The 23,364-nt window shown below is 51.6% G+C and overlaps 1 protein-coding gene and 1 pseudogene across 1 annotated transcript in view; both read right to left on the bottom strand.

Annotated features, from left to right (window-relative positions):
• Positions 1–3,356: 3,356 nt before the first annotated feature.
• The window catches only part of FAM83F (family with sequence similarity 83 member F), a 34,208-nt gene continuing 14,200 nt past the window's right edge, over positions 3,357–23,364 (bottom strand). The window contains exons 2-5 of the mRNA XM_015077853.3: positions 15,736–15,903; positions 15,092–15,213; positions 11,612–12,306; positions 3,357–4,970 (exon numbers count right to left, since the gene is read on the bottom strand). Coding sequence (XP_014933339.3) covers positions 4,921–4,970; positions 11,612–12,306; positions 15,092–15,213; positions 15,736–15,903 — 1,035 coding nt within the window. The 3' untranslated portion in view covers positions 3,357–4,920. The remainder of the gene's footprint in view (positions 4,971–11,611; positions 12,307–15,091; positions 15,214–15,735; positions 15,904–23,364) is intronic.
• Positions 14,297–15,081, bottom strand: LOC106979883 (40S ribosomal protein S23-like; annotated as a pseudogene).

Genomic DNA, 23,364 nt, shown 5'->3' with positions numbered 1-23,364 from the left:
GCTGCAGACAATACCTAACTTCTAGCCACTTTACTGGATGAAAACTTGTCTCCAACTGGCTGTCACTTGGAGAAGCCGTGTGCAGTAACATTGCTCTAGATGGGTCCACATAACCAGATTCTAGCCCTACCCATGACTTACTGGGTGGCTGGACAAATTTCTTCACCTCAAGGCCCTCACCTCCTCGTCCCGTCTTTGTGTTAGCAATTTGAAAGGAAGCGTGCCGTCACCCCTGAGCCACCAGAGGGGCCTGGAGACGCGGCCCACCCAGTCTGGAGCAACTGGGAGGGGAAGACTGTCCACTGAGGACACATGCTGAAAGGAGAAGTCTTCCCTGAGGAAAAGATTTGTTTTCCACAGGAGCGTTTTGTGTTAGCAGGGGAGGGGCAGAGAGGGAAGGAGATACAGAATCAGAAGCAGGCTCCAGGCCCTGAGCTGTCAGCCCAGAGCCGGATGTGGGGCTTGAACCCACGAACCGTGAGATCACGACCTGAGTCAAAGTTGGGTGCTTAACTGACTGAGCCACCCAGGCGCCCCATGAAAGACGTAGCAGTTCCCAGGAAATTAGGTAGCAGAGAGCAGAATCCTGTTTGGCCTCCATGCACGGTCTCAGAATGTTGGGAACAAGACTGAAAGGGTCATGATCAATCTGGAGCCTCTGACACCACCCACGTTGATTAGCCTGGCTTATTATCTGTATCAAGTGGCTGTCAAGTTTTCAATCATTTAACAATGAAGTAGATACTGTGGATACAACAGTGACCCAGACAGATGGACAGAACTACAACTACAATTTCTGGGTAGGCACCCCAAGGACAGAACGTGTACCTATCAGCTGCTGGCTGATCACTCACGCGTACACCTGCCAGCTTTCGGCCTTCTCTGGGGTGCATATGCTCTCAACCTCGGTCCGGCTCAGCTTGCTAAGCCTGGGGTGCTTGTTCTGCACCAAACCTCCTGCCACTGGAACAGCCGTGTGGACGATTACAGTGACAGCTGCTGGGCCCTCTGGGCAAGGAGGAACGACTGTGGCACACAGCCAGGTGATAAACTACACCCACCGTGCATAGCAGGGCTTGTTTGCTGCTAAGGGGGCTTTGCTGTTGTTTACTTGTGATGCCCCAGGTAAGCAGTTCCCACCTGGCCTGACTTGGAGAGCGTGGAAGTTTCTCTGCTGTCGGCCCTGGCTGCCTTTTGGGGGTGAGGACACTGTTGGGCAAGCACACGGGAATGTCCAATGGTGCTTTGCCATGTAGGACTTGACTGATGCTAAAGGGAGGGGAACAGATTGGGAGGAAACGTTAACGGAGTGCTCTGTGGAGTGAGGCAGATGTGCGCACATAAACACACCTGTTCCAGGGAGCACAAGGCAGTGAGGAGCTAAGCAAGGTAACGGGAACAAAGATAGAAGATACATGTCGGTCATAGAAAGGAAAATCTTTGGCAAATGAACCCACCTCTCTGGGCCAGGGCGTTCTGGCAAACAAAGGCAACTGCTTTATAGGGGCATGCACACGAAAGCACGTCAGAGAAGCAGCCCGTTGGTCATTAAGGCTACACAGAGCAGTCTTTCTCAACTGGGTGACTTCACCTCCCGGGGACAGTTGGCAACGTCCGGACACATTCTTGGTTGTCTCATGAGGAGAGGTGCTACTGGCATTTAGTACGTAGAAGCCAGGGGTGCTGTAAACGTCCTGCAATGTGTCATTCTCCCAATGGAGAATTTTGTGGCTCTAAAGTGTCCCCAGTGTTGATGGTGAGAAGCCCCAAGCTAGAGGAGCAGGCTTAGATCTGCATTTTAGGTGACATGGCAATCCCATGTACCTCCTCATCTGAAAAATGGGACTAAGGCCCGGGCTGCTCATCACACGACTTTGGGAAGCTCAAGCCCCAAATGCCCAGGAAAACGTTTTTGCAACAGGGCTCTTTCCTGAGCTCTTCTTAGTTTGAAGCCTGCAGGTGACTGAAGCATCTGGCACAGTCACTGGCATATAGTAGGGGCTCAGTAAACTAAAATGAAAATCATCGTAGAAAAAAAAAAGGCCCACTTCCCCTCTGGACTGTTTTCTCCACTTTCAAGGGCACCTTTTTTGCCTCTTCTATTAAGTTCTACACAGGCAGAGGTAGTGTTGTTAGGAGAGGCTGTGTTGAAAGCACCCTTGAATGGCCAGGGATAGGACTAACCATCCCCAGGGGACACATGGCACAGGAGACTGGGAAGTTTTGCCGACTCTCAAGGGGGAGCCTTCAGCCCTGCGCAGGGGTCCTGTACTCCCCGCTCCCACGTGGCAGGATCCAGGTGGCAGCCACCCCAGGGTCTCGGTCCTCAGCTGCCTCTGCTCATCAGAGGTCAGCGTGCCCAAGGAGCTGTGTCAGTTGTTGGCATTCAGCCTACGGAAACTGGACGCAGAGTGGGCAAGTTGGTGGTGGGGGGGGGGTGTGTGGGAGGGCCCCATACCGAGAGTGCTGCTTCATCCCTGCCCCTCCCCGAGGCCTTCCCACGTGACCGGGCCTGTGAATGCTGCAGCGTGGGTACCAAGGGCACGATCCACCCTTGAACTTATCATCCATCTGAGAATGCCAGATGTATCCTCGAGATGTGAGGAGAGAGGGAGAATACGTCGCCAAGTGTGTGCAACTGCTGGAGCAGACGGCAGATGTACTAAAAGCCAGAAGCCCAGAGGCAGAACGGAGAGTGGGCCGGGCCTGGGCAGAGGAGCGAACACCAGTAGCCTCATTTTAGTGCTTCAAGATCCCCAGCAATCTTTGGACTGCTGTCTCGTTCCAAAGCCCTCACAGCCGGAGGGGCTCAGAGGCCATCTTGTCCAAACCTCCGAAGGGGAGGAGGAGACAGGCCGTGGTGGAGGCAGGTGTCCCGCCTCAGCCGCCAGCCCTCCGCCCACTATACGGTGGTGCTTCCTCATGCTCTCCCACCTCCGTGCCTATGAAGAAAGTGAGAAGATCCCGTCTTGGCACGTGGGGAAACTGAGGCAGAAAGGGCAGGCCGGGCTCGAGGCTGCAGTGACTGGGAGCTTCCAGTGTGGATCCTCCCACGTCAGGCCTGGGAAAGAACAGGGCCCACTTTGGGTCAGGAGAGGGGAAGGGGTGCCGTAGGCCAGCTTGTCTTGTGGGGGGCTGGGCACAGACAGGAAGCCCTTGGGAAGAGCCCTTAGGAGCTGGTCCCTTCCCCGGGCCTCCTGCCTTGTCCCCAGAGGCCGTCTACTCTCCCCACCAAGGGCGATCTTGTCCCCCTACCACCACCCTCCACTCCCCCGGTTTCCTCTCTCCCTTCCTTCCCCTCCAGAACAAGCACGTGCCACATTGCCAGCACTTCCCAGGAAGTGTTTAATCCTCATAGAAGCTCAGGGAGGTGGGTTGGGGATCCCCTGCCCCCCCACCCAACACCCTAGAAAGTAGCCTCGAGATAGAGAGGAGCCCCTGGGAACCAGGCTCACCTTTCCTTTCCTTGTTCCCTCCCCTCCTACCACAAGAGGCCAGGTTCTCCAACAACTGCACTGGGCCATCCCACCTCCTGCTTTGCCTCAGTGCCCCCAGTGCCCTCCCTCAAGCCAGCATCTGGGCTCCTCCCCCAGGTGCTGCTGGTGCCCCAGGGTTTTTGCAGAAGGAAAGACACAAAGACAAGAGTTTGGTTCAGAAGAGGCTGAAAGAGGCCATCTGGGGGCGCTTCCACTGGGCGATGCGGGCCCCTCCGCCCTCCCCCCCCCCCCCCGTGGCTAGGGCCCCCCAGCAGTCGGCTCTCAGAGCCTGAAGTTTGGCGATTTCTCTGTTGTCCATTCCAGAAATCTCTCCTCAGACCCCATCAGTCACACAAGTGGGGAGGGGGCAATGTGCGACTTTAGGCTGCTGTCCCTGGCCAATGTTGTGGCAATAAGGGGAGGCTAAGGCTCCTAAATGCAGCCTGTCCTTTGGCAGGAGACGAAGGCCGGTCTTTGGCTGGAATGTAACTAGAGCAGGCACACTGGCTGGTGAAGGGGGCTGAGGGCTATCTCAGGGGTGGGGGAAAGGACAAATGCTCTTGTCTGCAGGGCTCAACCTCCCATACTGCTTGAGCCTCCCACTCCCAACCAAGCTCTCTCTCCCTGCCCTGGGCTGCAAATCAAGGCACATTAAAGGGAAGCAGCAGCCCCAGCTAAAGGCACTAGAAGAACCCCCGTATGTGCTTGCAGCAGGCAATAGCCAAGGAGGTCTGGACCACTGGCGCGGAGACTGCTAAGACAGTGGGGAGGGAGGGGAAGGAGACTTCAGTACAAGAGCCCTCTGAATGGCAGAGTCAGATCCTGGCACTGGCTGAGGAGAGGCCTTCCCCTCATTTCACTCTGGGTCTAGTACGGGAGCCTTGCAGGAACCAGGCTGGGAAGGTGACAGCGGCCGGTGCCCCGGCTGCCCTAGCTGCCCCTTCCACCCTGAGTTCAGAGACTTGGGGAAGACTGGCTCCCTGGCTCAGAGCCCCATCCTCTTCCCTCATATCCCACCAAGCCTCTTGGGGGACCAGAAGCACCAGGAAGCCCGAGGAAGGAGAAGTTAGGGGGCTGGGGCTGCCCTGGAGACCCTATCGCATTGGGCTCACCCCTCTGGGGACCTGCAGGGCAAGGCTGGCCCAGTGGAGGGAGGGGGTCTGGCATAAAGGAGAGCAGACATTAGTCAAGCTTCCACTTCATGTAAACAAGAAGGAGCGACCCCTGCCCGGCGGCGACAGTCTCACGGCGGTGGCGTGTGATTGTCTTGATGTGCTGCCGACTCTCACATCTGGGATTGAGGGTCCCTGAGGCCAGGATGGAGGCTGTTGGGCAGGAAGCAAGTAAGGGTCCAAAGTGCAAACTGGCGCAGGGTTTGACCTGTATCCTCCATAGGACAGGGCTGGGGCATCCACAGGTCCTGCCCACCGCTGGCCTGTGTGGCTCAGGAGATCACGCAATTGCTGGCCTTGGAAGGACTGGGATTCGTTTTGCCTGCAGAGACAAGGGACACAGGTGAAGGAGGACGTTAAGTGAAGCGCTCAGCAGGCTCGCCTCCCACTCCTCTCCTGTGCACAGCTCAAGCCTCAAATTTAGGGGCTGGGGTCACTGTCTCCCTGCCAAGCTGCTGATCTGGAGTCAGTAGGTGCCCCCCACCCCCAGGAAAGCAAAAGGAAAGGTTCTCCCGGTCTGGTCGTCTCAGCTAGATTGTCACTGACTGGGATATCAAAGGGATCTGCCATCTCCTGACCTCAGCGGTGGGGGCGGGGGAAGGATCCAGAACCCTAATCCACAGCTACAGTCAATGACTTAAAAGTCTCTCCAAGAGGCAGTTTGCCAGAAGCTAATACTGTATGCAGCCTCACAGCTTACAAAGCGCAACCAGTCGTTCTCTCGGGTAATCCCGCCTGGGCGGCTGCACTTGGAGAAGGTAGCATTAGCCCTGTCTTACAGCGAGGGACGGGGGGCCACCAGCTCCCGGAGTCAGTCAGGGCCGGCAGCCGCCACAGCCCTCCACATCCAGCGTCAGCTCCTGCCACTGAGCAGGCGTCCCGGGAAGGGGCCACCAGGGTCAGCAGGCTGACTGAGAGCCAGGTACCGTGGCACAGACCACAGGCTCAGAGGGGTGGTTTTGAGAACAGAGGATAAGGGAGCGCACTTCACCGAGGGGAAAGGGGGAGAGAATGCTGTTTTTCTCCTGGCCAGAGAAGCCCGTTTCTCCCAGCCCCCTTCCAGCCATGTTTGCTTTCTTTACAATCCCAAGCAGAGGCCTGGGGCTCCTTTGGCTGGATTTCTGCTGTGGGAGCTGCGGGGGAAGCAGGGAGCTGGGAGGCAGCCCTGGCCTCCGAGGTGGCCTCTGTCCTCAGGGGCGCTGGCTGTCTTCCTCCCAGGTGGGAGCTGCTGAGTTATTTCCTGCCGGTCCCTCTCTACACTGCAAGGGTCACCTCCCTTGCGTTCACACCACCTTCCCAGATCACTCCAGCTGTGAATTTAATTAAGGTGGCGGCTGCCTCCTCTCTGGGCCATTAGCAAGGGAGACACTGAACAGGTTCGACTGCAGCAAACCATCCCCCCCCCCCCCCACCCGCTCCCAGGCTAACCACCACCTGGTCTGTGTGGACTGGACTCACTCCTCAGGACTTGCTACAGGTCCTGCCTGGCCTCCTTGGAGACCAAGCCTGAGGCGTTTAAGGCTTAGAGGAGGAGGGAGGGGAGCAGGACAACTGTGCCGCCCCCTCCCTGAGGGCTCCAAGGGTCAAGGAGCATGGGTCATCTTCCGAGCCGGGTCGCGTCTGATGCAGCTCTGCCCAAGTGATTACTGCTGCTGTCCCGCAGTCCCCTTGCTGCGGCAATGGACACAGCCATCCCGGCTTCCTCTCCGCAGTGGCTTGTTTTATGTGCTTGGCCTACTGAGCAGATGCTGAGTTCCTCCCCTGAGGCGGCGGCATTTTAGAGGCAGGTAAGTGGATCGATCCCTGCATCAGGGAGCAGGCTTAGAGGAGCCTGCTTCCTAAGACTGAGCTCTGCCCCCGCTCCTGCCCTCCTGCTCAGAGAAGCCGGGAGCGGCAGGGGCGACAGCCCAAGTTTGCCTGGGTGTGCTTCCCACTCGTTCCAGAAAGCTGACAGATGCCTGCAGAGGTTCTTTGGACACAGGATTCATTCGCCTGCCTCGGACAGAGAAATTGCTTTGAGGGCGAATTCTCCGTGTTCCGTCATTCCTTCAGTGTCATTCCTTCAGTGCCCATTGACTAAGAGCCCACCACGTGCAGGTGTTCGGCGAGACTGGGGAGAATCAGACCTGCTCGGCTTCACAGGGAAGAAAACATGAACGGCCATGGGCAGCCCAAAGGGAAGGTCAAACTTCAAAGGGAGATAACACTGTAGTAAGACTGAAAGTAGGTGTGGGGGAGGAGGAGGCACCTGGGGCACCAGCCAAGGACCCGTGGGCTCTACCTCCCTATGGGTTTCAGGACTTCATATTCCCCTTTTCTGGAAGATTCGTCTTCTGGATGTCCACACAGCTGTCTCCCTCCCTTCATTCAAGTCTCTGTTCAAATACCCCTTTGTCCCTTTGTCCGAGAGGCCTTCCCAATGACCCTTTATGAAAGGGTCATTGCCCTCCTCTGCCCCTCTCTTTCTAGTACGGTATTCACTCCGTAAGGGCAGGGACTTTGCTAGTTTTGTTCACTGTTGTACCAGGAACTTAGAGCAGTGCTTGGCACACAGCAGACATTGCGTAGATATGTACTTGTTGAGTAAAACGTATGACCAGGCAGCGGCAAGCTACTTAAAGGTTCAGACCAATACTAACAATAATAGAGGCATCAATAGATACTGACCGGGTAAGGTACATGCCCTCACTCACCTAGATGGTGATGAAAGCCCTGGCTAGGCCCAAGAGAACCCGGAGGGGCATAGGGATTATGGCATATGCCGGTGAGAATAAGGATGCTTGCCTCTTTTCCAGAACTGAGCAGGATCAGTTCCTCGAAGGATGCTCACCTGGCTCCCCTCACCTTGCTGTGTGGTTGGGGCCCTGGCTGGTAACCAAGCTTGGGTTTATCAAATCAGACCTTCAGCAACAGCTGGGGCATGACCCATGCGCCTCAAGAGTGACACTGAATTCTGAAACTCTCTCTTCATAAGACAGCTCTTGAGTAGACTTATCCTGGAACTGGAGGCCCACAGGCCCCTTATGGAGCTCGGAACCCCAGAAGCACTTTCCCACCCTTCTATCTTGGACAGGGGCCCAGATTTCCCAGAGAGATATCTGAGACCTCCAGCTCCTGGGGGCGACACAGAAGAGCCTGAAGTCCCAAATCCAGGAGCCCAGCAGCCACAGCACTAGGAACCAGACCACATTGCCAGCTATGGTGGCTCCCCCATGCATGAATCACGGGAATCGAGGAGAGTTCTAGAAATGCAACTGTTGCTGCAGTCACCTCAGAGAACTATGGGAAAAGCATGGGCAAGAGGACTTTGGAAGTTGGTGACCTAGAGGCACTCTGGGCTGTAAATGGCCACACTCTCTTCTTCCTCTCCACTGGTGGGATACCAGGGGGACAATCCATTGTGTAAGAAGCCTCTGGCCCCTTCCAAAACATCTTTAAAGATGTAGGGAAATGGCACTAACCCTAACTTTCCAGAGATAACCAGGATGCTTTGTGCAAAGTCCTGGGAGGCAAGAGATCACAATGCCCTTTCTCACTGCATGACCATGGACATAGAGGCTTGCCTCTCTGCACCTCCTGTCTGTGAAACGATGTCATCAGGCAGGATGGTTGTGAATTCTGTGTGAAGGCACTTAGCATGTATCCACCCAGCATCTGCTCAGGGAACGTCTGTGCCTTTCTTCCCTTAACCATGGTCAAGAGTGTTGGCCATTTCCCAATGATCTTCCTGGAGGGGCTGGGAGTGGCCCCAGGACATCACCTGGAACTTCTTCTCCTAGGCTGGTAGCCTCGTGAGAGCAGGGCTTTGTCCAAGTGTCATCATAATCTGCTGCTCTGGGGACTCCCCACATGGACCCAGGACACTTGTTTAAAATGCAGATTCCTGAGCCCAGGCCAGTGGTAGAGACTCCTATGTTGTCGTTGTTGTTGTTTTTGAGAGACAGACAGAGTATTAGTGGGGGAGGGACACAGAGAGAGGGAGACACAGAATCTGAAGAAGGCTCCAGGTGTGCTGAGCTGTCAGCACAGAGCCTGAAGTGGGGCTCGAACTTGTGAACCATGAAATCATGACCTGAGCCGAAGTTGGATTCTCAACCGACTGAGCCACCCAGGTACCCCTCCTCACTGGGTTTTAATAAGGCTCTCCAGTGAATGCTGCTCCCTGAGATTGGGATCTCTGCCCAGAGGGCCTGTCCCAAGCTCCTGGATGGACACTGGTGGCAGGCTTGGGAAAAGGTGCTAAGTGCATCCAGCACAGAAACAAGGTCTCAGCTGAGAGAAAAACCAGAAGGAAAAGGAGTTTAGCTTCCACCAGTAGAGGGCGCAATGAGCCTTTTCACCACGAGGCAAGGGGGTGGGGGCTGCAACCCCATGTACCCCCCCCACCTGGATCCCCAGACCTAAAGGAAGGAATTTCCAAAGGTTCTCCCAAGGGCCACACTTGGGCTTGCAAACATTTGCATGCTGTTTGACAACTATATACTTCTTACCAAGCAATTTTACAGGCTGCCAGCACTTAGCTTTCTATTTTTCTCTTCCACCCACCCTGTCCATCAGCTCAGGCTCTCCCTTGACAAGAGGTTGGCAGGGAGAGAGCAGACAGTCAGAATCAGGAGCTCAAAGGGACCTCAGAAACCCTCCCTGGCTTAACTCCTCCTCTTCTCGAACAGGAAACCGCCCCAGGGAGGGGAAAGGATATGTCCAGGGTATGGGGAGCAAAGTACTGGGAGCTGAGATCCCACATTGATATCTATTCTGATGATGTTCTGCATGTTCACTGTAGGAAAAGGATCCTTTCCTTAGATGAGGGCCCTAAGCTAAAGTGATTCCTTCCCAGGTGACGTTCCGAGAGTACTGAAATTACTAGTCCCAGCCTTGGGGGCCCCATGACGTCAGGAACACCACCCTCCGGCACACAGAGTCCTAGTGACTTAGCTTCTGCCTGAGATGAGGCACTAGGACAGTCCAGATGCAGCTGAACATTTGGGAGGCTGGAGGCCAATAAAAGGGCCTTTGGGGAGAGGAGTCCAGCTTCTCGCCTCTGCCTCTGAGGGAAGCAAGCAGCAGGGAGAGGAAAGGTCTCATTAGCAACCTGAATTTCAGGCCCTTGGGAACTGGATACTCAGCCAGGTGGGCAGAGGCTGGGCTGCGTGAGGCCAGTCCGTATTTCTTCTGAAGGATAGAGAAGGACCAGTGTGATCCTCCGGGCATCCCTGGGGCCTTCCTGACCATGTGCCGTGTGTCGGGCACCCAGGAGAGGAGCTTCCCCAGGGTGCACTTGCACGTGCTCGGCTGGCTCCCGGGCACCACGTGCAAACACTCAGAGGGCAGCAGCAGTGACCGTCCAAGTCTCCAAGCAGGGGAACTGGCTGCTGAGACTTAGGAAAGGCAGCAGGGAGGGACAAGGCAACGGGCCTTGCGTTTCTATGGAAACAGCACCTCAGGGTGAGGGGCTGAAGGGAGAGGAAGCTTCAGCTTCACTTCCAGCTTCACCTCCAGTTAGGACTTGGGAAATGGCCCTTTTGTGGCTGGGCTTGCCCCTCCTTCTCCCTTCCCTGCCAGGTGTTCACCATGGCCACCCTCCCTCTAAACAAGAGGTGCAAAGCAGCAAAGCATCTGGTGTTGGGGGCGCCGGGGAGCCCAGGAGGGAATGGGATGGGTGTGGGGGGGCAGCCACCCCTCCCTGACAGGACACGGGCCCTGGCCTGGGTTTGAGTCCTGGCCCCACTACCACTTACTGTGCCCTGGGACCACCTAATTCACCTGTCCGAGCTTCTGCCAGCCCCCTCTGTGGTTGTTGTGAGGGCCAAGTGAGAGAGAAAGCATCTAGCGAAGGGCCTGGCACATGCAGGTGCCCCATAAATGCTTCCCAGCCAAGTGGAAGTATGGCACTGGCGTTCCTGCTGTGCCCCAAATTTGTAGAGACTCCCGGGCCTGTCTTAACTTTAAGAACCACAGACTGAGTGTCAGTTTCTGTAGCAGGGCGGGGGAATCAGCAGAGGGGAAGATAGCTGTGACTCTTAACACTGAAGCCACAAACAGGTCAAAGCTGGGGGTGTGGGGGGCACAGGAGTCCTGGAAGCACTCGGGCCGCCCAGGGCAAGATCCCACCATCAAGCTACCTGGCCAGGTGGGAGGCCAGGCTCACTGCTGCAGTGAGAAATCCCGGCCACAGGAGAAATCCCAACATGGAGCCCCCTTCGACTCAAAGACGCTCCCATGAGAAAAGGTACCAGCAGCGGTCCCGGCTGTCACCACCAGCCTCTGGAAAGGCCATACCGGAGACTGCTCTGGAGAAAGATGAAGGCCCAGACCTCTAGGGGATCCCAGAGAGACACTGCCAGCACGAACGATCTCTCCCAAATGTAAGCAGCATGGCAAACACCACTAATCAGATAAGCACAGGGAAGAACCAAGTCGAACTGTTTAAAACAGAAAGGAGGAAAGTGGGTCAGAGCATTGGTGGGGCACAGGGAGGGCGGGGTGTGTCTGCCCAGGTTGGATCGCGAGGACAGGTGATCTGGCAAGGAACACATTTTCGAGAACGAGTCCTAGACTCAGAGGCAGAGGTCAGGCGTGGGTCAGGCCACTCAGCTGCGTTGTGCCTGCTTCTTCCCTGACAGAGGAGAAAGTTGCCGAGCCTCCAGTACTAGACACGCCGGCTCTCAGACTACTCCACGTGCGGCACTGCTCTGAGCACTTTGTCCTCAGAACGGCTGAGCGAGGCAGGTGCCCTCCCGGCTTTTAGACAAGAGGACGTGACCCCAGGCCCGTGGTGGTAGGCTCGCCATCACAAGGCAGAGAAAGGCCAGGGTCGGGTGGGAACTGAGGACCGTCTTGGCCTCAGAGCTCCCGCTCTCTGCATACAGCAAGCTGCCTTTCCGCAGATGGGAGGCGCCGCTCCCGGACGAGGCCCGGAGGCCCGGGGAGCACCGGGCACAGGGCAGAGGGCAGAGGGCTCACCTGAGATGTCAGCGCTGGAGCCCTCGTTGGACTTCTTCCCCGGCACAAACTCCACTTCCGCAAAGGTCTCGGTGGAGAGGGAGCTGGCTGTGCCATTGGGTGCCGTGGGCCTCTTGGCCCGGCGACCGAAGAACCTGTTGCTAAAGCGCTTGCCCTCCTTGGCTGGAGTGGCCTCCCCGTTGGCGGCTTCTCCCTTGCCGTTTCGGACAAGCGCCTCACGGGGTTTGGGCTTCAGGTCCATGTGCAGGTGGGAGATCGCCCTGCCGTCCTTCCGAATCAGCTCTCCAGAGGGAACGGGCTCCACGGGGGGCAGCACCTGCTCCAGCGTGACCAGGTCACTCAGGAAGTTCTCCAGGCGCCGGGCCGCCTCGCCGCCTCTGCTGCCCTCCTCCTGCCCCTCGGGGTCGCCCCCCGCATCCTGCTGCTGCCGGGCGGCCCAGCGCATCATCTCGCCCGGCGGATGGCGGCTGCCCACCACCAGGGCGTACTTGGGGTTGATCAGCTTGCGAGCCACGGTGGAGGAGTAGTTGGGGCTGAGCCTCCCGGCACCTCCCGCCAGGCTCAGCTCCTGGTACAAGTTCACCTCCTCAGAGATGGCATACAGCTCCCGGAACTCCAAGTCAAAGGGCTCCACGTTCTGCCCCGTCAGGAGGAGGAGAAGGTTTCTGTCCACGTAGGAGGAGCTCCAGGTGAACCTGGGAACGTGGGGACAGAAAAACACGACATGTAGGCCCAGCCCGTGGCCTCACCCTGCCAGCAGTCCCTCTCAACACCCCACTGCCCCTGCCCCAACCTGATCTACCGCTGAGGCCAGATGCTTTGCTGGCCGGTGGGAGACAGCTCCTGGCCTTCTCGCTGGGGTGCTCTCCCTCTACCGACCCACATCCTTCCTCCCTCTTTTCCAGGTCTTGGCCTCAAATGCAGAAAGCAGGCAAGGGCATGGGAAGTCAGGCCTGGATTCCAACCTGGTTTCTTTTTTTTTTTTTCCCTAGATACATATTATTATTATTTTATTTTTTTATTAAAAAAAATTTTTTTTTCAACGTTTATTTATTTTTGGGACAGAGAGAGACAGAGCATGAACGGGGGAGGGGCAGAGAGAGAGGGAGACACAGAATCGGAAACAGGCTCCAGGCTCTGAGCCGTCAGCCCAGAGCCCGACGCGGGGCTCGAACTCACGGACCGCGAGATCGTGACCTGGCTGAAATCGGACGCTTAACCGACTGCGCCACCCAGGTGCCCCTAGATACATATTATTTGTTTAATCATTTAATTATTTAATTACCTATTTATTTATATTTTAAAGTTTATATCCAAGTTAGTTAGCATATAGTGCAATAATGATTTCAGGAGATTTCTGTGATTCACCCCCTACATATAACACCCAGTACTCAACCCAACAAGTGTCCTTAATGCCCCTTACCCATTTAGCCCATTCCCCCCGCATACAACCCTCCAGCAACCCTCAGTTTTTTCTCTATATTTAAGAGTCTCTTATGTTTTATCCCCCTCCCTGTTTTTATATTCTTTTTGCTTCCCTTCCCTTATGTTTATCTGTTTTGATCTTAAATTCCACATATGAGTGAAGTCGTATATTTGTCTTTTTCTCACTAATTTTGCTTAGCATAATACCCTCTAGTTCCATCTACATAGTTGCAAATGGCAAGATTTCATTCTTTTTGATTGCTGAGTAATATTCCATTGTATATATACACACCACATCTTCTTTATCTACTCATCTGTCGATGGACATTTGGGCTCTTTCCATACTTGGCTATTGTTGATAGGGCTGCTATAAACATTGGGGTGCACCTGCCCCTTTGAAACCACACACCTGTATCCCTTGGATAAATATCTAATAGTGCAATTGCTGGGTCATAGGGTAGTTCTATAACTTTTTTGAGGAATCTCCATACTGTTTTCCAGGGTGGCTACACCAGTTTGCATTCCCACCAACCTGGTTTCTACCCTTGTATGCCTTGTAACGTGGGACTCATAGGACATACAGTCACAAAGGTACTGTGAGGCTCAGGTGTGATACCATGTAGACAACATTTAGTTCAGTCCCTGGCACACACATTTTAATAAGTGATAATGGAGCTGCTGCTATTGTTAATATCATTCCAATAATCCCATGATTGGCTCCTCTCTAGGTTTTTAGAGCACTTAATGTCTGCAAACCACTACACTTTAACCATGTAAGAGGACTTATGACATTTGTTGATTGTTTCCTGTGCCCAGGTCTCTTTCCTCACCCAGATTTTAGTACACTTGGAGGGCAAAGACTGCTGAGATATAGTCTCTCGTGTTCCTGGTAATTTATTTCTGAATCAGAATTTGGGAGACATTGCCTCCACACCATACCCTTACCTTTTTTTTTTTTTTTTTTGGCATGTGAAAAGTAAAAAAACATTTTTTTAATGTTTATGTATTTTTGAGAGAGAGAGAGAGAGAGAGAGAGAGAGAGAGAGAGAGAGAGCGCATGAGCAGGGGAGGGGCAGAGAAAGAGGGAGACACAGAATCAGAAGGCTCCAGGCTCTGAGCTGTCAGCACAGAGCCTGATGTGGGGCTTGAACTCACGAGTGGTGAGATCATGACCTGAGCCATAGTCAGACGCTCAACCAACTGAGCCACCCAGGTACCCCCTGGGAAAATTTATTATTGTCATGTTTTCACTAGCAGGACTTACAATCTTGGTCTTTCCTACTTGCCTTTGTGTAAAGGCCAAAAGAGAGACAGTGGCTACTTTGACAACCTTAAAGTGAACACCAGGAAGGTCACCGACAGCATGACCTTTGCGACCAAATCCAGCAACCAGAACCTCATCGTTTTCCTCAATAAAATTCAAACTACCACTGGGCACAAAGGCTGTGATTTTTTTTTTTTTTTTTTTTTGCCATTCTTGACCAAATGGACCCTGACATACTTCCTGATGGCAGAATTTGGCTACTTGGCTTCAACCCTTACTTTTCCCAGTACGATTCCCTTTACGTGGGAAGCACCTGCAAAGGCTTGGCCTTCAGGGCTGTGCCCAAGTGGGCTTCTTTGTCCTGTTCACAGTGTCACTTCTGATCTCCGTTGGTGGCTATGGAGCTTCCTGGCAGAATGAAGACTGCAACGTTTACTCATCCTGCTGGTACCACGGGCCTGGGCAAAAGAGACCACACCCTCACATTTCTTTCCCAGATCTGGTCCATTCTGCTTCCTACTTGTCCCAACAACTAGCCTCAAAATGCAACCCGTTGCTGTGGACCATGAAAGGCAGACCGTTCTTGATGCCCAGTAAGAGTTGGCCCTCTTTTTGGAATAATCCAGTATCTAGAAATTTTGAAGGAAGGGACTGGCCAGGAGGCTCTCGTCATTAGATCAGACAATATGTCTTAAACCCATGACTATGGAGACTCCAGCCCAGTCTTCCACATTGTATATTTCCACAAAAAAAAGACCTCCTGGACCATTCTCTGTCTTGGCCCAACTCACCTGTAAGATCCAGTGGCTACTTTTTCACCATCTACCATTAGGAACTTTGATGACAGGGTCCCCTTAACCTTCCCCATGGGCATGTAGAAGCCAACACCTGTCACAGAGCGGACACGGATGTTCTGTTGAGAAGAAAAAGGCACTGTCATTCAGGCTGGGGACCTCTGAGGTTTTGTGTGGGCAGAGAAAGAACCCTCTTGTTCATGGAACCCTGCCTATTGACTCCTGTCTATACTAGACTCTACTTTCTACAGCCTTAGAACTGGAACCCCATTTGAAGAGCAGGAGGAAATTAGCAAATCTTGCTTTGAATATAGATGAGCCCAGAGTAGTTCCTTCCTGTTCCAAAAGCTCCCCAGAAGAGAATCACAGTCCTAGCTTTGACCCTGACAGTGACTCTGCAGCGTGAGCTCCCCAGGACTGGGCCAGAGCTGCCTCTTTAGCCTCAACCGTCTTGAGATAAAATTTAAGCTGGGCATATAATTTAGGGTTATCAATTCACAGGGCAAGGCTTTAGACAGAAAGAAAGGGGTTGAGGTCTTGATGTTCATAGATGTTCATAGAGGAAGAGAGAGAGGCAGTCTCTATCTCACCTCCTGCCCTTCCTCCCCACCCTTCACCCTTACCCCTGTGGTACAACTTACCCGAATACGGTAGTCAGCAAGCTCCAGGCCCTGACACATCTCCAGGAAAAACTTTACGCCTGCTTCATCCAGGATGATATACACCGGGACCCGACGCTTAGACGCAGCATCCACGATGTCTTGGAAGATATCACCATCAGTGAAGAGGTCCATGACCACAGCAATGACCTGGATGTGGAAGGGCACTGGTGAGGCACGTGGTGACTCCACAACTACAGGGATACAGTGTGGCCCAGAGAGGACCAGCGGGGCCTGGGTAACTGGTGGCCAAGAATCAAATACCCCATCTGCACCACTCCTGGGTTCTCTGCATCCCTACCCATCTCTGAGCACGTCAGAGCCCGGAGATGGGCTCTCTGCTCTGAGAAATGCCTGGGGGTCCAGGCTGTGCTACTTGTACTTCTCCTTGGACAGATCTCCACCATCCCACCCTGGGCATTCTCCAGCAGCTTTTCTGAAGCCAGATCAGGGCAATCTAGGAGGCTGAGGAGAGATGGTCCTAGTGACCTAGGGAAACAAGCAGGCAGAAGAAGACGAGGTCACTGAGAGGCACGGGATGGACTGTAGATCTTTTCACACCCACCTCCTTGCAGGCCTGGTTTGTTTTGATCTCCCTATAGCTGTGCGAAGTTCTGTGTTCCCCTTGGTGCAGATCCAGGCAGGGCTCCAGGTAGCTCAACCTCCCCTGGCCTCCAAGTGGCCAGGTCATGCGACACGACCCTTGAGTCAAGGTCATAGCCCAGGACTCTTGGTTTCTAAAAGCTAGTCCTGGAAAGTGAGGCCTTCTGTGGCCCGAGGCAGAACTCCCTTTCTAACCTTAGCTTCCTCCATTTTCCTATGCAAACCTTTCTCCTCACCAGCTGCGGGGTTTTCTTGCTGGCCCCAAGCACTGTGTGTGTGAAGCAGGGGAAAGGGCATACTTTGGGGTCAAGAGATCTGGTTATAACAACTTCCTATATTTGTGACCTGAGGCAAGTCACTTAACCTTGGTGAGCCTCTGTTTCCTCATCTGCAAAGTGGGGATACCCTGTACCCTGTACTTTACGCATCTGCCATGGAGATTAGAGATGACATCCATAAAGCATCAAACACAGTGCCTGGTATGTAGGAAGTCCTAAATAAATGGTAATCACTGTATGGTTGAGGGAGTCTGTCAGTCATAATTGAAAGCCCCAACTCTGAAGTCACACAGAACAGGCCTAGTGTACCAGCTCCGCCACTGACTCATCAGTGCCCCAGCTAATACTAGCACCTGCCTCTAAGGCTTGTTGTGAGGGCTTAGGGAGATGAACCATGAGAGCACTTAGCACAGTATTGGCCCATGGTAAGCTCAATGAGTAGTACCTTTCATCCCACTACCTTCACACATGCACTCTACCATTACCTCTGCCTCTAGAGACCATCCCCCCGTCCCCATCACACCATTCACACAATATTATTTAAGACTATTCTCAGCTCCTACATTTCATACTCAATCATCCATGTCAGTTAACATTTACTGAGCTTCACAGGCAGAGGGAGGATCTAAAGACAAATTATAATCCCTAACTTCAAGGGGTTAATCCCCTCGAATGATAAGACGTTTGCACAAAATAACTAAAACATGAGGCGAAATGAGATAAATGCCTTAAGAGATGTACAAATGACATGTGATGTGAGTTCAAAGTTGGTGGGGGCAGGGGAGAAGGAGGGGCGGAGGGAGGCAGGGAAGGAAAGAGATTGCATGATTACTTCTAGCCAAGGGAGAAGAAAGGCTTCATCAAGGAGGCTGAAACCTGAAGAATGGGCAGCCTCGGGAACAATGAGAAATGAACCGGGAGGAAAACCAAGCAGGCAAGTGGGCAGAGCTGCCGTGCATGAGTACGCAGGTTGTGCACTGCACATGGGCTCTGGGCTGACAGAGTGAGTGGAAGATGTGCCTGCTGAGGAAGGGACGCCTTTTCCTAATCTGCACAAGACTTCCATGTGGGCCAGCAGAAGCCTACAAAGTGGGCATTTCAGACAAAAAACACAGCATAAACAAAGGTACTGAAGACAGAGACTAACATCACTGAACACTTTCAATATGCTGTGCACAGTTCCAGATGCTTCAGGTAAATTTAATTGTTTTTTTTACATTTATTCATTTTTGAGAGACAGAGAGAGAGCACAAAAACAGGGGAGGGGCAGAGAGAGAGGGAGACACAGAATCTGAAGCAGGCTCCAGGCTCTGAGCTGTTAGCACCAAGCTCGACGCCGGGCTCGAACTCACAAACGGGGAGATCATGACCTGAGCCGAAGTTGGACGTCCAACTGACTGAGCCACCCAGGCGCCCCTAAGTAAATTAAAAAAAAATTTTTTTTCTTTAATGTTTCCTTACTTTTGAGAGACAGAGTATAAGTGGGGGAGGGGCAGGGAGAGAGGGAAACACAGAATCCAAAGCAGGCTCCAGGCTGTCAGCTGTCAGCAAGCACAGAGCCCGATGTGGGGCTCGAACCCATGGACCGTGAGATCATGCCCTGAACCAAAGTTGGACGCTTAACCAACTGAGCCACTTGGTCGCCTCTCTTTAAGTAAATTTTCTAAATTGATCCTCACAATGAGGCGGACTGTTCTCATTTTACAGATGAGGAAGAAAATGCAAAGGGGCTAAATAATGTGCCGAAGGTCATACAGTTAGCACGTAGCAGAACAGGGATTTGAACTCAAGTCTCTCTGACTCCAGAGTCTTCCCTTCACTGCATCATACAGGCTTTACAGAGATGGGACAGCTGTAAAATGTTTTAGAGACATCACATCAAAAGCTGGTTCTTTAAAAAGACCAAATAAGAGAGACAAACTTCTGACAAGACTGACAAAAACAGGAAATGCAAATAAAATCGGAGTGAAGAAAGAGAAATAACTATACCAATATTTACTTTTTAAGAAATCGTACTATTTAAGAAATAGTAAAAAATGGTAAAAAGAATATCAGGACTATTTATACTTTGATGAATCTGAAAATGAAGGTGACATGGTTAATTCGTTAAAAGCAAATTAAACATAATACAGCACAATCCAGTAAGCTTTATCCTAGAAATGTAAGGAGGATTCAACATCAGATAATCTGTTGTTTTAATTTATAACATTCATGGGGTCAAGGAGGGGAAATCACATATTAACAGTTTTTTAATAGTTTTTTAAAAAGTATTTGATAACATGAGATCCCTGCTTGTGAATAAAATTCTCAAAAAAACCAAGCATAGAAGAAGGGACCTTCCTTCACTTGATAGAGGCTATCTACAAAAAAGCCACATGAGACATGCTGAACAGAAAAACTTTAGATACATTCCCTTTAAGTCTCAAGAACATCAACAATACTGTCACCACTGCTGTGGAGAAAAAAGTATTGGAGGTGCTGACTAATGCAATATGATGGAAGGAAGGACAGAAGGAAGGAAGGAAGGAAGGAAGGAAGGAAGGAAGGAAGGAAGGAGAGGAAGAGAGGAAGAAGAGATAGAAGGATTAGAAGAGACAAAACTACCAGCATGTGGAGATGATATTTTTACAGAAAACCCAGTAAAATGCAGAGGAACACTATTAGAATTAACAGGAGAATTTAACAAGATTTCCAGATATAAGAAAAACTTACAAAGACCAATAGCATTCTTCTGCTACAGTGTCATTCAACTAAAAAAAGGAGAGGGGAGGGGAAAATAAGACCAAAAGTGCAGTTTAGGGCATGTGGTCGGTCAGTTAGGCATCTGACTTCGGCTCAGGTCATGATGATCTCAGGTTTGTGAGTTTGAGCGCCACATCAGGCTCACTGCTGTGAGTGCAGAGCCTGCTTCGGATCCTCTCTCTCCCTCTCTCTCTGTCCCTCTCCCTTCCCCACTCACTCTCTCTCTCAAAAACAAATAAACATTAAAAAAAGAAATTTAGAAAAGAAATTTAGAAAATTCTATTCAAGGATATTTAAGAATGTGAATAAATGAAGAGATAAAATTGTGTTCATGGATAATATGATTCAATGTTTGAAAAATCTAATTCTCCCCATATTAATGAAATCCAACGCAATTCCAGTGAAAGTCCAGTAACTATTTTTGAAGAACTCAAATACTTCTATGATGCAGGGAAGGCTAAAGATCTACAATAGCGAGGTCAATTTTGAAAAGAAAATCTAGAAGGGACACTTCTACTACCAGATAGTAAGACATACTACTGAGCCATAGTAATAAGCATTGAGGTGCTGAGGCAGGAAGGAACTAGAAAACAAACTAATGGAACAGAACTGAGAGACCAGAAACAATTATGTGTTATAAACATATAAAACTTTAAGTCTGATAGAGGTGGAATCGCAATTCAGTGTCGAGAAAGGATGTTGCTACGCAGATGTTATTGGGAAATTGGCTTACTATGGAGAGAAAAAGTGTATCCCTGCCTTACGCTATATATAAAGGTGAATTTCAGCTATGCTAAATACCTAAATGGGAAAGATAAAACCAATAAAGGAATTGATAAGATAGGTAAGAGTATTTCTTTTTAAGTTTTATTTATTTAAGTAATCTCTACACCCAACATGGGGCTCAAATTCACAACCCCAAGATCAAGAGTCGCATGCTCTTCTGACTGAGACAGCCAGGCTCCCCAAGAGTACTTCTTAAGCGTCTAAAAGCACAAGTCAAGAGGCAAATGAAATTTAAAAAATAATGTATTTGACAAATTAGGATTTTCTGTTCCTAGGAGAATGCTGTAGACAAAGGTAACTGGCTGGTGACAGGGAAAAGATACTGCAATGTTTACGATCAAAAGGAATTAATACTCTACAAGGGATCCCTGCAAATCAGCAAGAAAAAGACAAGGAACTAATTAGAAAAATGGGCAAAGGGTAGGAACAGGCAATTCCTAGAGGAGATACTTGAATGGCTAATAAGTATATAAAGAGAAACAGACCTCATTAGTAATCAGAGAAAAAATCAAATTAAAGCAAAGAGATGAGAGAGGGAGAGAGAGATACTGCTTTACAACTATAAGATTAACTAAAAATGAGAAATCTGGATAATCCTAAATGTTGGTATGTGAGGAAAGGGGAAGCTTCATGCACTGCTGGTGGGAGGGGACCCGGGTGCAGCTATTCCCTAGAGCAGTGGGCAGAGCTTGGTGGATTTAAGGAAAATTTAAGTGGTGCATAACTCGAGTCAGCAATGCCACTCTTGGATCTCTTGGATCTGTGCAACACTCTATAAAGGGGCAGGAACAAAGATATTCACTGCAGCTTTCTTTGGGATAGCAAGGAGTTGGCCACAGCTTTGTTGTCCATCTCCAGAAGAACGGGTAAGGAAAATGTGAGGAATGTACATCGCAGAGTACTAGGTAGCCGACAGAGGCAACATACTAGTTCCAGTGCAGAATCTGGATAGTTCTTTTGGAAATGGATAATTTGATTTAAGATGTGAGAGGATGAGATCTACAGCCTAATACCAACTATATAAATAAAAGTACACTACATAAAATAACACTGCATATGTTTTATATTTATTTATTATTGAGAGACAGAGAGAAACAGAGCCTGAGCATGGGAAGGGCAGAGAGAGGAGGAGGAGACACAGAATGTGAAGCAGGCTCCAGGCTCTGAACTGTCAGCACAGAGCCCGATGCAGGGCTTGAACTCACGAACTGCGAGATCACGACCCAAGCCGAAGTCGGATGGTTAACCAACTGAGCCACCCAGGCTCCCCAACGCTGCATATGTTTTTCAAGGATACAGACATGTGCAGGGACGTATTCTGAGCACATTAGAGTGGCTATCAGTGCAGGGGGGAAGGAATGAGGGAGAAAGTAAAAACAGGAAGGGACTTTCTGTGGATTGATGATGGCAGCTCTGTACTGGAGGTCCAAAACACACACACACACACACACACACACACACACACCAGTTGGCCCAGAGCAGTTCAGAGTGGTGAGTATAACAGGGTTGGGCTGGATCATGGAGGGTTTGAACTGGACGCTTCAGGCTCTGCTGCATCAGAACACGCTTCCCCCCATCTTGCAGGGCTTCTGATACCTTACGTCCCAAGTGCCATCTGAGGCCGGAGGCTGTTGCTCATTTCCAAACTGTGCACAGTGTCCAGCTCAGAGGCAGCCCTCAATGTATCGCTGGGGAGCGCTTGACTGGCTCTAAGGTGCTTCTGGATTCACACTCTTGCTTTCCTTTCGTAATTGCAAAAGCAAGCAGGGAGCTGGAAGCCCTCATGGCAACCCACCCCCACCTAGTGGAGGATGATGTGAACGGACCACAATTCCCGAGGCCCCTCCCCCCCCTTTCAGGAGGCTTGGTCTGCGGCACCCTGGTGAGAGCCAGCCATCTGTGTCACTACCAATTAAACAGTGAAATATCTGTAGTGGGAAGAGAAATCAATTGCTCTCTGACTCCTGCAATCTCGTTGTGGAGGAGAGGTGATAATTACCCTCCACTTTGGTCCCTGCGGGCACTGCCTGACATTCAGCTTCAACCCCGGGAACACCAGCTCCCAAATCTCTCTGCTGTGGTGTTTAACGGGCCACGTGATCCTCCGCACCAAACCCAACTTGGAGACTCCCGGTGCCAATGGAAAATGGGATTTTAAAAGAAGGACGTCACAGGCTCAGAACCCAGGGAGGCAGATTTCATCAGGAGAGAAAAGTCACCTCCGCCCCCAGCAGGTTCCCAGTGTCCTTTCCCTGGTTACCCACTGATGTGCAGCACCCAGAGAGAGAGGTTAATTTGAGGTGGCAGGAGTTTTTAGAAGCTGTTGCAGGCACTGGCAAAGAGGCTCTGAGGCTGCAATACTGCTCATCAGGTGTTTGGTTAGCTTAACATCTCCTCCTCCGATATCCTGCCTCAGCGTAGGGGCAGGGGATCACGGAGGATTAGGGAGACTCAGAATCTCCCTCTATCTGTCATTTGCCTTTAATTAAACTGCCAGCTTTTCTGATGCTCTGTCTGGATTCCCTAATTACCGTGAGATAATAAAACTCCAAAAAGGACCCGACCTTCCCCAGGCACTCCAAGGCAGCTCCTCTCAAGACCCCTCCTGTGTTTGGATGACCCAGTCTAGCTGTGTGGTGTGGATCTCACCAGCCTGCCCCATGGGCACTTCCAAAATCAACATCCTTTGAGTCACCCTGGCCAGAAGCCCGAGTCTACTGGCCTCCTCCTCCTCCCCACTGACCACATCCAGTTGGTTGCCAAGCCCAGCAGGTCCTACCTGCTCCGTGCACCTGCTCCGGGTCAACTACTTTCTGGTCCCACTGCACTGCTGCTCCCACTCAGGCCCCCTCATTTCCTACCAAATTTCTGGAACAGCTTCCTAACCAGTCTCTCCTACGAGTCTCTGTGCTCCAATTCATTCTCCAGGGCAGGGATTTCCCCCAGACAATGGCCTCATGAACCAGTGGGTCCCAGAGCCCTCCATCCTCCTTAGCTCAGCACTTGAAGGGCCTTATGATTGGCCCCTTTCTTCGTCTCCAGCCTCATCTTAGGCCACCTCACCTCTGTCCTTACAATTACCGTAGCACAGGGTTTCCCTACAGTTTCACTGTTGACCTTTCGGGGCCCATATTTCTTTGTTGTGGGGGCTGTACTGTGCACGGCAGGATATTTAGCAGCATGGTGGTAGTAGTGTCATTCA

The sequence above is a fragment of the Acinonyx jubatus genome, chromosome B4 (genome assembly GCF_027475565.1).
Source record: "Acinonyx jubatus isolate Ajub_Pintada_27869175 chromosome B4, VMU_Ajub_asm_v1.0, whole genome shotgun sequence".
Taxonomy (NCBI): domain Eukaryota; kingdom Metazoa; phylum Chordata; class Mammalia; order Carnivora; family Felidae; genus Acinonyx; species Acinonyx jubatus.
The sequence above is the reverse complement of the archived record's forward strand: the minus strand, read 5'-3'. Positions and strand labels throughout refer to the sequence as shown.